This window comes from Gopherus evgoodei, chromosome 1 (genome assembly GCF_007399415.2).
Source record: "Gopherus evgoodei ecotype Sinaloan lineage chromosome 1, rGopEvg1_v1.p, whole genome shotgun sequence".
Lineage (NCBI taxonomy): Eukaryota > Metazoa > Chordata > Testudines > Testudinidae > Gopherus > Gopherus evgoodei.
Window position 1 is genome coordinate 54,806,696 of NC_044322.1, and position 14,360 is coordinate 54,821,055.

General features: G+C 39.1%; 1 protein-coding gene across 8 annotated transcripts in view; it reads right to left on the reverse strand.

Moving 5' to 3' along the window:
• FNDC3A (fibronectin type III domain containing 3A) overlaps window positions 1–14,360 on the reverse strand; it is a 195,036-nt gene that overhangs the window by 53,301 nt on the left and 127,375 nt on the right. For all 8 annotated transcript variants that reach the window (XM_030564883.1, XM_030564891.1, XM_030564938.1 and 5 more), the window contains 6 exons: window positions 11,650–11,807; window positions 9,576–9,635; window positions 7,916–8,054; window positions 5,884–5,937; window positions 4,844–4,968; window positions 1,868–2,042 (listed from right to left, as the gene is read on the reverse strand). In XM_030564883.1, coding sequence (XP_030420743.1) covers window positions 1,868–2,042; window positions 4,844–4,968; window positions 5,884–5,937; window positions 7,916–8,054; window positions 9,576–9,635; window positions 11,650–11,807 — 711 coding nt within the window. The remainder of the gene's footprint in view (window positions 1–1,867; window positions 2,043–4,843; window positions 4,969–5,883; window positions 5,938–7,915; window positions 8,055–9,575; window positions 9,636–11,649; window positions 11,808–14,360) is intronic.

The following is a 14,360-nucleotide window of genomic DNA, read 5'->3' on the forward strand; positions in this document are numbered from 1 at the left end:
TGGAAATAAGAGAATTATGATCAAAATAATATGATAAAATCAAAATAAAGCCATCATCTTCTGACTATAAAACAGAAGTTCTAACGCAACAAAAGGGAAAAGGAGAAAATAATATGTAGCCGATATTGGTCATACTAACGTATCTTTTGAGGGTAGTAGGGGCAATCATAGCAGGATTCACTGAAAAATGATTCATTGAAATGATTGTCAAGGGGAGCAAGTTCCACACCACAGGGACTTTTGCCAAGATCCTTCAAGGATTTACACATGTACTTGACTTTCTATACAAGAATACTACTCATGTGTACAAAGCTAAACAAGGTGTGTTTCTTTCCAGGATCAGGGCTTAACAGCAAAAGCATAACTGATAAGGATGATTGTTTGACATAACAAAAGAAAGGAAAACAATATGGTTTTGTCACTGTAAAAGCAAGTCATAATTTTCATTTAAGAGGAGGGAAAAGTCATGACAAATGATATTTCAATATTAACAGGTTTTCCTTGGAAATTATGGGAAATCAAGTAAATAACCTTAATTTACAATAAAATTTGTTTAATTTTAAAATGATCGTTGAAAATTATTTAAAAGCCCATACTATACTACATAGAGTTAAATTTGTAAAAATTAATGAAGGTCGCTTATTCAGAAGGGGACTGATGGGAGTGGTAAATGCCATAACTTTTTAATTTAACAGTACTTTGAAAGACCATAAGCCCAAGATTCTTTTATGTAAGGTTCCTTACTGCTCTGGCTGTGTAAAGGGGCCTTGAAGTGGGCATAAATGCAATTTCCTTTGTGGCCCTCTTACACTGCTAGAATGGGAAAAAGGAGGCCTTACTGTAAATGAAAATCAGATTCATGATTTGTATAAAAATAATCACAGAAGTCATACAGATGAGGCTAAGACTGCAAACATAGACAAAGAGAACAGCATGGGCAGATCTCTGTGCCTGTGTGGTTCTCTTTCCAGGGCCTGGGCCTTAGTCAGGAGCTACAACCATTAAGGGACTTAAAACAAGAAGGGTCAACTTAATCTGCTACTTTATCTATAGTCAATGCAAGGGATGCTGAAGTGTAAGACAGTGATCAAATGTGCTGAATTTGTTCATGAAAAGCACTTCTGGGAGGCATGGAAAAAGAAAATAACCAATTGCCTCATGGTCAAGATTGTATGATTAGTTGTTGCAGTCGTCATGGTATAAGTAGGATACAGCCTGTATAAACTGCACAAACTCGGACACTTTCTTACCATCTCTGACATGGTCTTCCACAGAAAGGATGTGCTCAAAATTGACACCAATTACTTGCTCATTGTTTACAAATACATCCCTTTAACAAACAGGGACACAAAGAAAGTGAGAACATCCTTCCAACAATGTCCTCTTACTTGCTAGCAAGACTCATCCCTTTACAGGATTGAGGATAAGGTATATTCTTGCCAAGGCCAAAGCCTAATTTGCAATGTCCGTAAGGCAAGAGACGCATGAATGTTTAATATTAGAATATAATTTCATTACAATGGAAGGACATTATTAAATATTTCTATTTTATTTACTGATATCACCTAACCATTAGTAAAAAACCTTGCTGATTACAAAAATCACAATTGCATACTAATTTCTGTAGTGAATTTTTTTTGCACATATTTTCCCAATTTTGATTTTATGATATGAAATTTACCATCTCCCTCTACATTTAACGTATATGTAATAAAAGCACCCATAAGTCTCATTAGAACAACATCACATCCCCAACAGAAGATCCTGTCAATGGCAAGTGTTGTTATTACATTGAGATACTATTACGTGTGCTAAAACATTCATTTATGGTCTCTTCTCTTATTTAGAATATTTATTTCACACTTACTGAGGTCTCATCCTCCATCTCTAAAATATAAGAGATTCCTTCATCTGTTGGTGTTCCTGAGGGTTTAGTCCATTGTAAGGATAACCAGGTAACTCCAGCTTTAATCAGCATAGGACTGGCTGGCATTGATGGGGCAGTGCCTGAGGTATGATACAGGACTTCTTCACTAAAACCACTGTTTTGAAACAAACAGTATGTAAACTAAATAGGATGAAGCAGGAACAAGAATAATACGGAATTGCTATAACAGTTTCAGGCCAATTTGTCAGACATGCACATCACTGGTAATTGCATACTGGTACATGAAGTTGACCATCCTGTACAAACAAATTGTACCTGTGTGCGTAAGTCATGCTAATACAGGTTATACATGCCCATATTTGAACGTTTGGCCTGGAATTAATATACATATTTGTTAACCAAATAGACCAAGAACACAATTTATTTTTTAAAATCCATATAGAAGTGACATTATTTGGACAGCAGTAAGTCTCTAAAACACTTGCACGTTTATGTACTTTATCCAACTAATGCCAAAGCTTGTTCTTTCCACCTCTGCCCTGTACTGTTTTCATTTGTCCAAGATTTACTAAAAAAACCAACCAAATTCATTCTGCTCCCTAACCAGCTACCTGTGCAAACACTTGTACACTTCTAAGTGAGCCTACTACTTATCAAGTGTTAATTTTCCAGGAGTCCAAAAAAATGGGACACGTAAAGCCTCTCTGAAAGCTAAGCTTCTTGTGGAATTGCCAATACAAAATTTGTATTTTGTAGTAAATGAAAATACAGTGTAGACCACTGACTAATCTGGCAAAGCCTGATTTGTCAGCCTTACCTGATATATCTTTGGGTAGCCTTATTTGGAGACAAAAGGCAAGTAAAGGATACAGGAAAGAACGAGAGACATTACGAAACAGAATCATTAGGGAAGGAAGCAAGAGTGAATGAGGGATTATTGGGAGCCTGGAAAATATAGTTCTCTGTATGGCTTACGCAACAAAGGTAGCAACCTAACAACTTTTATTTCAAAACTTGGATTTCTTCTACACTGTCTGGACTATCTGGGTCTTTTTAGAGTGGAATCCATCATGATATCATTTAATTTCCCTGCATATCTATTTACTTTTGTTTTTTTATGTTTTCAAACACATTATAATGATGTGACTACTATAACAAAAAGTTGTGATCTTTAAGTATAACAGATGGGCCATAATTTCACCACGTTTTTTTTTTAACAAATAAAAACTAAAAGACAACACGTGATAAAGGCTTCCACAAAGGCAACATGCAAATCAGACCTTGAGAATTACTATATAATGAGCACAAAACACGATAGAACTTTCCTAATTTTGGGGACGATATTAATTTTTGTACTTGCACTAAATCACTAGTAAGAACGTCCCAGGAACAGAGATGCAGAGGTGTGTATATCATGAAGTTAGTTACTTTGAACAAACAAACAAACCAACCCAAATCTATATCTAGGTATGCTAAATGCATGGAGTGAATGGAAAGGCGTCATGACCCCGCAGGTCTTGAGACTGGGTCCACAGGATTGTCAGTTAACAGTCGTCTCCCTGCTCCCACCCAACATATTGCTACTAACCAGCCAAGCAGAGAAACCATGAAAACAAAAGTTACACGAGGTCTCCCCGGGCCCTCACTGGAGGAACACCAGGATCTCTGATTGGTCAGGGCTTCCTATTTAAACCCAAAGAGAGCCACAGGAAGTTGTCCACACAACTGGGCTCTACTTGGCTGTTACATCAGACCTGGTTCCTGCCTCTCTGCCTGGACTCCAGGTTCCTGCCTTGTTACTGATTCTTGCCTTTTCTCCAACTTTGGCTCTGACCCTTTGCTTGATTCCCAACCCCAACCCTTGCTCCAACCAGATTACCCAGCCACCTACATCCCGGCCCCAACAAAAGGGCAGATAACAGACCTGTCTACCCCACACTAAATGCCAAAATACCTAAGCATTCACCCAGTGGGTAGATGTAACTAATGGGCACGTTAACACAAAATAAAGTGTCAATTTAAAAAAAATGTTCTTAATCTATTATTTTTACTCTGTAGGCCCAATCAAAAGCGCACTGAAATCAATGGAAAGAGTCACACTGATTCCAGTGGGCAATGGATCAGGCCCCCGATAATTCACTCAGAAACCTTCTTTTAGCTATTTCTCTCTGCTTCATTTTTGTACTTTTCCAATTTAGCAAATATTTTGTGCTGTATTTCATATGTGCTTGAAATTAATAATGGTTAATAACTTAAACACATATAGGATTTATAAAAACAGAACATTTATTTTTGGTCAGTAACATCACCTAGATGAAATGCTGCTCTCAGATGCCTAAAGTTCCCAACAATGTTAATAAAAGACATCCTCAATCATACCTAGGGCAAAATTTGGCCCCTCCTCTTGTAAGAGCTCTCCTTAAATATTGTTTATTACTTAAACGGAATTATAAAGCCAGTAGTGTATTTTTATGTCTATAAAATATGTGATTTAAAAAATGTTTAGAGAGTGATTAGTTTTAAAAGGATATACCACCATACAGATTAATGCCCTCCACTAGCTTACAATACAGGAAATGTGAGCTATATGTCCAGATATTCACAGATGGACTAGGAGGTGTTCTGTCTGTTTTTATTTTAATTTTCAAGATTTTATCATAACTGTTTATGTGTAATGTTACCTATTAAAATTACTTCAAAATAAAGATTTCTGCTTTAAATCTTTTAAAATCAAAATGGTTTAATAACAGGAGCAATATATCGTATGTAGTGGTAAGAACCTCTAGGAGGTTTAAGAGCATTCAATGATATGTCTCATGCCTTATCGTGTATATTAGGTGGGGATATAACGTTATTTAATTTCATCAGTATTCTGTTATATGTTGTTCCTACATATACATGCACGTGGATGTAGACACACTACATTGTTTATGTTTATAACATGGTAATACTCACCTCATGCCCATGTCATTTTTGGCTGCCAGTCTAAAGGTGTACCCCATTGCTGGTGATAGTTTAGTAATTCTATTCTGCTTCTGTTGGCCATAGTAACACTGACAAAACTCTCCATTTCCTTTTCCCTAAAAGGAATAATTAAAACTCATATTATTTACACTGTTCATTAAACAAGCACATCTACTGATTAAAACAGTTTGCTAAATCTTGAAGAACGTTCATCCAGTTAAACTCAAAACAAGCCAAGGATGCCATGGTTATGAATATTGAACTCAAAATGCTGTTTTCTCAGTCCTTAGCTCCACAGGGCTGATGAAGAGGGCTGTGCATGTTCCGCTCCACAGCCCATCTAACTCCTCTCCTGATAAGCTCTGAAGTGTCTAAGGGGATGGGTTGGGAGATAGGTGAGCGATGCATCCTTACACAAGGAAGGAGATCTTCACATGGAAATGACTCTCAGCTCACAGATCCTGGGAGGAAGAACAGGGCCACCAGAAAGGAAAAAGCCACCCTAAACAGTGACCCAATAATGTAAATTTTAAGAGCCACCTGATAATACTGCCATTTTCTATTTAGCAAGCAAAATTTGAGGAAATATAGCTGTATTTTTGACACCTTCTTAGGAATGAATTGTATATTACCAACACTTGTCTCAAAGATATAGGTCACAATTAAGGATACAATTTGGTCACAGATTCTGTGACTTTAACAGACCTCCATCCGTGACTTCTGCTTTCACCCCGCAGTGGCCAGTGGGGCTCCAGCTGCCAACCCTGCCCTGCAGCTGGCAGGGCTCCAGCTGTCAGTGCCTCCCTACCCCTTGTGCAGGGCTTCAGGTTTAGCCCCGTGGTGCTGAGCTCTAGATTCCATAATTTATAGTTTATTGCCGGCATCCTGCCCGTGAATTTTAATAAAAATCCTCTTGCCAAAATCTTAACCTTAGTCATAGTTTTCCTCTGAAGATATGTTCACATTCACATAAAACTATTTTAAAAAAAATATAAAGAGAAAAATAGTATAAATACAGCAAACTTGCTTACCTCATCCCATTCTAAAAGATAATTGTGTATTTTAGAACCATTGTCACAAGATGTCTGCAACAAGAAAAGAATAAAATTAGGACACAATAGCAGCAGGACAAGATCACTTTAGAAAAATGGCAATGGGCTAGAGACATTCATTTATAGGTCACCTGTTCCAATCAAGTCACGATTAGAGGTGAAAAAACTGCTCTCTGATGCTGGCTGTTTGAGGTTTACCTCAACTCTCCTTTTATTGGCAACACACACCTCTGAAAAATATTCTGGCAACAGTGTCAAATACCATCCTATAGCAATTTTCTGAGGAGGGTTAGATAGGTTAAAGGGTATATAAAGGGTTACATTAGCTTATCTTAATGAAGGAATATATATGTGTTTTGTAGTTTATGCCATGGGTTTTTAGCAGCTATGGGAAGGTCTTGAGGAAAAAAATGTAACTGGTAAGTTACAAGGTAAGTTGTAAAAATGCTGAGCTCAAAATGTGGCTAATAAGAGAAGAGAAGCATCTAATTATCAGAACTGGTTCTAACAAACAAAGAAAAGTTGTTTTGTGACATGATTAACTTATAATGATGCCTAATACAGCAATGTTATCTTGAAGAAAGAGGCCCACTCATGAACTCTTGTCTACAGGCTTAAAGGTCAATCCCAAACTAGCCAAAAACTATTTTTTAAGATAAGAGAATAGTCATCATGACATCACTTGTTTCTTACACTGTATAAAAGAATCAGGCTTCCTAGGAGTATTTATCAGATCCTACCTAATGATGCTGAAGCAAATCAGGATGAGAGGGTTATCCCTGGGACTGATCCTTTTGTGAATATTCTCATCAAATGCTTATGAATGTTTGTTACTGTGTGGATGTGGTAATTGTTTATTATGTAGGCATTTTAGACATGTTTAGAGCAACTGTACAAATACCATTTGGCCTTCAGATCTGGTGAATTGGCAATGTGGCAATACTATGTATTAATAATTCCAACAAGAGCCAAACTACAGCCACAGAGATTTTCTTAGTGTGATGGCTGATGATCTTGCCTATTACATTTCCTTTACTACATTAAAAAAACACCCTATAGATTATGATGGCCTTAACTTGTTCTTTTTCTGCTTTTTCTACATTTATCTTTGAATCCTGAAAAATGGCGAAAATACTTCTCCAGGCCTACGAAAGTCCATAGGACAGGAATTCTTTTCCATAAGTGACTTACTCCTACAAAAATAGGTTGTGCACCCCATTTTCTGCTGAAAACAGAGAATCAACATAAACTCAGTTAAATGCACAATAGTCTTTGTAAACTACATTTTGTAACAAATTAATTTGACAAAAATATACCGTACAGACCTTGAAGTGCAAACAGAAATGGTTTTGACTAAGTTTTAATAAACAAAAATACTGCATATCAATAAGTCATTTAAAAAATAGTCCATGTTTTAGATTTTGAAATAATCTGCAAATGACGAGACAAGTTCTTATTTAAATTTTAAAAGTTGAAACTTTAAGTGACATATCTATTTGTCCTCAACTCCACTTTTTACTTTAGCTGGATGTTACTGCTAAAATGATCAGTGGTGATTTAGTTAGCTATGTTGACACTTAAGTTGGCCATCTTTAAGTTTCAGAGTGTGAACAATTCAACTGAGATGAACAGAGCAATTTATGTTTCTTTAGGCTATTGGTTCAGAATGTCTGCAGTCTCACAAAGATAACAATTTATACTTGGGTTCATGTTTTTAGGAGTCTCAACACCAAAATTAACACATTTCTTTTTTAAATGCAAAAGTTTAGATTCTGAAGCATTCATTTGATAACAAATATTTTACAGTGTAAATAGTTGCTGATGGTCACTGTGAAACAAAAAAATAACACATAAAAATGAATGCAGTAATAAACTTTGAAAACATCCTTTGGGGTTGATTCAATACTGCATTACTTCCAACAACTGTAATTCCACTCTTAAGGTTATACTGAGATTTGCACTTAAAGCAGGTATTAAATCTCATCCTGTGGTCATTTAAAACAAGTCTTACCTTCCATTGCAGAGTGAGAGAATTTTTGGTCCGGTTAGTTATCCTTGGAGGATTTGGAGTATCAGGTTCACAGCTCATTGTTGTAAAACTCTCAGCTTCTGAAGGGCTTCCCTTTATGCAGTTGCATTCTGCTTGGACTCTAGAGTAGAAAAAGAGGTCAATAACATTTTGTTTCAGAATGTAAAGATACAATTTCTGTAGAACCTGAACTATATTTTGAGTTCATAACATTCAAAAAACAGCATATTCCCATCCCCTCCAAATGTTATAGTTAAAAGTAAATAATAAAAAAAGGTGGAAAATTTCTGCTCAATACAATTTATGTAAAGGGGAAATGCAATAGACTGCTTTGGATATACATACATAGTGGTTCCCATCAGTCAACAACTACCCTCCCTATAGTTATATATGAGAAACCACAGTTATCCTCTTGCAGTATACTGGATACCACTATGTGATAACCAAAGGTAAAGGTAGACTTTTAATGGTGACCAATGTATTAAAAAAAAATTATCCAAAGACAAAAGCGTACAAAAACACTGAAATTTATTGGTCAACCTCCATATTTTGTTTTCAGATATTAGCAGATTAATATTGTACACATTCCATAAATATGCAGTAAACTACAAGAACACTAAAAGCCAATTATTTAAAAGACAGACATTATGAGATGTATTGATATGCAGAGTATCAGATACATGAAAGAATTTAAGCAACTTCCACCAATTTTCACAATTTGTGCAACACCAGAAAGAAAAACATAACATATCATAACTTTAAGTTTGGTCTTTATTATTGACCACCTACCTGCATTAATTAGAGAAAAACCTAAAAACCATTGTGGTTTAAGGACTTCATGTTTCATACTTAGGCCAAAATGTTCATGCCTGGATACCTAATGTTAGGCACTTAAATACATATTTATCCAGTTAAATGTGTATTCTCCACCTCCTTTTGTTAGTCTGAAGTCTCATTAACTAGCATCTAAATTAGAAACAAGAGAGAGAGATAGAGAGAGAGGAAAAGGAACCAAGCATGGCATCTTCTCCCCACCCTCTGCCATTTCTTCCACGGGCCATGAATTGTGCAGCAGTTCCTGCTGGAACTGCAGAATTATAGTGAACTAGGGACCCTTGTAACAGTGCATAATCGGTCAGATTCTCTTGCCTGCTACTGTCTTAATAGTACAAAGTGGCCCTAAAATGTCCAGAAATAACCAGTGGAGAATTCCCTTTGTGTAGGTGAGCTCTCCATTGGTGGAAACCTGGCAGAAATGGCTCCTTCACCTCCTGTGCTGATGCTGCCATAAGAAGAAGGAAGGGAGAGTGTCAGGGGCGTTCTGGTAGCATGAAGTGAGAAGGAGGGAGCATGGTGTAGTGAGCACCACAACTGGCTTCCAGAGTCTGCCAGTCCTGGACCTCAGGGAGAAAGAGTTCACTACTCTTCATTTGAGAGTATCAACATTTCATCTGTGGCTAGTTCATAAATTATAGTGATCATCAGAGGAAGAGCAGCATGTCTGGTGTAAAGACTGAAGAAATCAAAGTCAGTTACTGTGTTCATACTGTTATACATACTAATTACAGTGAATAGTTTCAAATTTGGAAAGTTACTCTAAAAATTTCCATTGCATTTAATAGATAAAAAGAAGGGTACTTACCTTGCATGGTAATCAGTTGCTGGCCTGAGATCATTTATGGTAACACTAGTTTTTTCTCCACTGGAAAGAAGTATAATTTTGTTTAAAATATTGTCTCAGAATAACAGAAATTAAAGAGGGAACTAATTTAATCAATCCACCTTGCAGTGCAGGATTGTTCCACGCTATTTCCTAATGCTTTGTTGTTCCAGTATATTTAGTGGTGTTTTATTAAAGATGTATCTATCTTTTGGTTTCCAGTTCTTTTATATAAAAAAGATTGTCCTTCACTTTACGTGGTCCCCCAATGTGTGAGATATCATTTGAGTCCTATCCTTAGGTGGACACTATATGACAGTAATATCTTAAAATACTAAACATGTACATAAACGCTTTATAAACACTGATTTTCACACCTCCCTGAGGTAAATAAAATCATTACTTAAAATAGTAACTGATTCTTCAAGAGAGCTGCCACTGTATATTCACATTTGTGGGAACACCAGAGATGGGAATACCAGCACACCTGGAGTAGTTCTTACTGGGGCTGAATGAGCCCCAATTACTTCAATTTATACAACTAGTTCTCACACCATTTTACATTCAGAATGAGGCTTTAAAAGGGCTGTGTAGCCCTAGCCCCATTCCTTCCACTAAACCCAAGTCCTATGAGTATAGAACTTTGAGGAAGAAGGGATGGTGGCAGGTAGCGTGCATATGCAGAGACAACACACTTGAATAACCATAATTACTATGGTAAATAATTATTTTTATTCTTTGAGGTGGCCTCTGCATATTCCTACTTGTGAGAGGCAAGCAAGAAGTGCAGCCCCCAGGAAGGCATCCATTAGCTGGTTTGGGTAGCTTTTAGATTACGTTGTGAAGGCTCATCTCTTGTCCCTTTGTTTTAGGGAAAGAGTTGCAAGGGTCTACGATTCTGTTGGTGAGGCTTAAGTTTTGCTTACATTTCGCTGTTGCCAGGATATTGTGTTCTGGAAGTAATAAAAAGTTAAAAGACTGTCATGGGGTCTGTAGCGGGGTGATCCCCCGCTCCTGCCTGGGAGGACTGCAGTGGTAAAAGCAGGCCTGGAGAGAGCTGCAGCTCTAAAAGCTGGGCTGATTAGGGAAGCGGCTGCAGCTGGGCCACACCCCAATCAGGCCACAGCTGGCCTGTATAAAAAGGCTGGGAGACAGGCGCTCAGCAGTCTCTCTTTGCATTCAGAAAGAGAAGGGCCTGGCTGCAGGGAGATTAATCAGGTATCTAGAGTGGAGCAGGCCAGGGGAAAGGCCAAGGGAGTCCAGCCTAGGAAGGCCCCAGGCTGCAGGCCTGGTAACGCCTATTAGGTACTGGGTTGCAGGGGAAGCCCATGGGTAGCCAGAGGCAGCAGGTCCAAAACCCTTTGCCTGTGATGAGTAGCTTATACGCTGCAGTCTGCCCCAATGAATGGGGGCTAGATGAGGACTGCCAGTAGCCAAGACTGAAGCAAGTGGGGATAGTGGGTGGGAGCTTCCCTGGGAGGCGGAGACCCAGACTGTGGGGGTACTTCTAGGGGGCAGGACCCAGTTAAAGGGGCACTGGGGTCCTGGGAGGGACATGGGGGCTAGCAAGCGCTAGTGGGACACCGGCCTGCAGAGGGCGCTTCAACGGCTGGAGAGCTAATTCCTGGAGATGACCAGCAGAAGGCACAGCAGGGGTGAGGCCCGCATGTTTACAGGGTCCCAGAACCTTGGAAACATACCTTTGTTTTGGTGGTAGTAATAGTAGTACAAATTGAAGTAAGTAAACAAAAAAGATTTCGCTCTGATCCTGTATCATTTCAGAAACCTTAACTTCCATTGTAGTCAACCAAAGTACAGTCAGTGGAAGATGAAGGCATTCTGTTCCTTAAAGGGTCAAGCCTTTACATAGTAAATTATTGGTAAAGATTTGGGAAATAAAGCAGTTTCATCTTACTGATTAAAACAATTTGCCTCAAAAGTGAAGTCTTGTGAGATGTCTCATTATCTCACTCTGTAGATAAAAGGCAGTTTTTAAAATAGGCTTATGTACAAAGTTCAGGGCATCAGTAATCTAATAAAGATAACAAATACCTACGTATACACGGTTTTGTATTTTCCATCTTTTCCGGTGTTTGAAATCAGAACTTCATAAATGTACACCTCCGGCATATTATTCTTGTCAGTGTCCCCATTGATGGCACTGGATGGAGGGGACCATGCAAGTACTACTGTCCGTGCCTGAATGTCTGATATCTACAGAAACATAACATTTAAGAACTCTGTCATATAACTTCAACTGTGGGCCAACACTGATAACTAAACAGTATGAATAAAACAGAACAGAAAAAGTGACTTTTTCAGAATATTTGTTCAATTACAATAACTCACTGGTTAGGCTACAAGTGGGACCAAACTATGTATTTGGAAATACAGGAAATGGTATGATCACTTCCACCTTCAGACACAAAGCTATTTGCAACCAAAGAACATAGATAAGTAACCAGAGCCATCTAGTGGCAAAATATAACTGAACAGTCTGGTTACATTTGTTTGTCATTCTTGTGTATAATAAATTCTGGGAATAATTGTTCTTTATTTAACACGGCTCTAAATTTTTTTATTAAACTTGTTAAGACATGAAGTTAAAGGGACACCATGAACAACAACAAAATTACGCCTCTGTCTGAACATTTATTATCTATTGTTACATGTAACATTTAAGATTACTAAAACTGAAAAAGCTGCTTTTATATTCAAGACTGTGTATTGTGCCCATCACCATAGTATCTGAGTGCCTTCCAAAAGCACATTAAGTGACATGACTAACATTTATTGTGTGGTGCTCTTTCTTCCTTCCTCTCCCCAAGGGGAAATTTGTGCATGGATTTCTTGTTATTTTATTTTTTTAAGCATATGTATGCTGTGTTATTATTAACGAAGGTAAGTTTAAAGAGCATTTGAACTTTAGAATGGAAAGTGGTGAGGTTTGCAGTGGTTCTTTGATCCTGCAGGAATTTCTTCTGCAATCTTGAATCAGTTCTCTGAGAAAGCTCTGTCTTCTATATAAACAAGTCTCCCCCTTGCAGTACACAGCTATGTTGTGCCACGGGGCAGAGTTGTTGACTGAAGTCCAGTTCTTGTCACAGAGCTCTAGATGGCCTTTCAGGTATCCCGGTCCCAGACCATTAAAAGCTTCCCAAATAGAGACCACGAGTTTGAATTTGATGTGACATTCTAGGGGGAACCAAAGTAGCAAGTAAAAGACATCTCTGATGAGCTCATGGTAATCCTTGTTGTGCAAGAGGCATGCTACTGTATTTTGTACTGTGTACTCCTGGGGGAATTCTGCACCACTGCGCAATGCAGAATTTGTGCAGAACATTCCCCGCAGAAAAGATGGTTACTTATCTCTTGTAACTGTTGTTCTTCAAGATGTGTCGTTCAGGTCCATTGCAATTAGGTGTGCACGTGCCATGTGCATGGATGTCAGAAACTTTTTCCCTTAGCAGCTCCCGTCGGGACAGCAGGGGAGCCTCCTAGAGTGGCGCCCTTATGGCAGTGTATATATTACCCTGCTGGCCTGACCTCCCTTTGGTTCCTTCTTGCCATTGACTCCGACAGAGGGGAAAGGAGGTGGGTATTGTAATGGACATGAACAACACATCTCGAAGAACAAGAGTTATGAGAGGTAAGTAACTGTCTTTTCTTCTTCGAGTGATGATTCATGTCCATTCCAATTAGGTGACTTCCAAGTTTATCATTGGAGGAGTGTAGGAATCCTGGAACGATTTATTGAAGAACAGCTCTGCCGACTACCACATCATCTCTGGCCTGTTGGTTGACAGCATAGTGGGCTGTAAACGTATGCACCGAAGACCAGGTAGCTGCTTTACAGATCTCTTGGATAGGGACCTGAGCCAGAAAGGCTGTTGAAGATGCCTGCACTCTGTTGAATGAGACGTAATTGCTGGGGCTGGGACCTTGCTCAGCTCATAGCACGTGCAAATGCAGTCTGTAATCCAGGATGATATGCGTTGCGCAGACACAGGAAGGCCCTTCACTCTGTCAGCTATGGCGATGAACCATTGGATCGACTTGTGGAAAGATTTTGTGCGCTCTATGTAGAACTCCAAAACTCTCCATACATCTAGTGTGTATAGGCTGCAGTGTCTCGGGCTCGTGTGAGGTTTTGGAAAGAACACTGGTAAGCAAATGTCCTGACCCATGTGGAATTGGGAGACTACCTTGGGGAGAAATTTGGGGTGTGGTCTAAGCTGGACCTTGTCCTTATGAAACACCGTGTAAGGTGTTTCGGCGGTGAGGACTCTCAGCTTGGACACCCTCCTTGCTGATGTAATGGCCACCAGGAAAGCCACCTTCCAAGATAGGTAGAGGGAACAAGTGGCCAGGGGATCAAATGGTGGGTTCATGAGTTTGGAGAGGACCAAGTTCAGGTTCCAGGCTGGGACTGGTGGGTGAGAATACGGGAACACCCTCTCTGGCCCTTTGAGGAATCGCCCCACAATGGGATTTGAAAACACTGAGTGCCCAGACTCCCCTGGATGGAAAGCTGAAATGGCCGCCAGGATGGAGGAAAGAGATAGACCCTATTGCTTAAGGTGTAGGATGTAGTCTAAAATAACTGGGACAGGAGCCTGGAGAGGTTGAAGGGGCTTGGGTTCACATCAACAGGAAAACCTTTTCCATTTTGCCAGGTAGGTAGCCCTAGTGGAAGGTTTCCTACTACTGAGAAGAATTTGTCTCTCTGACTGAGAGCACTGGCTCTCCATGGGATTTAGCCATGGA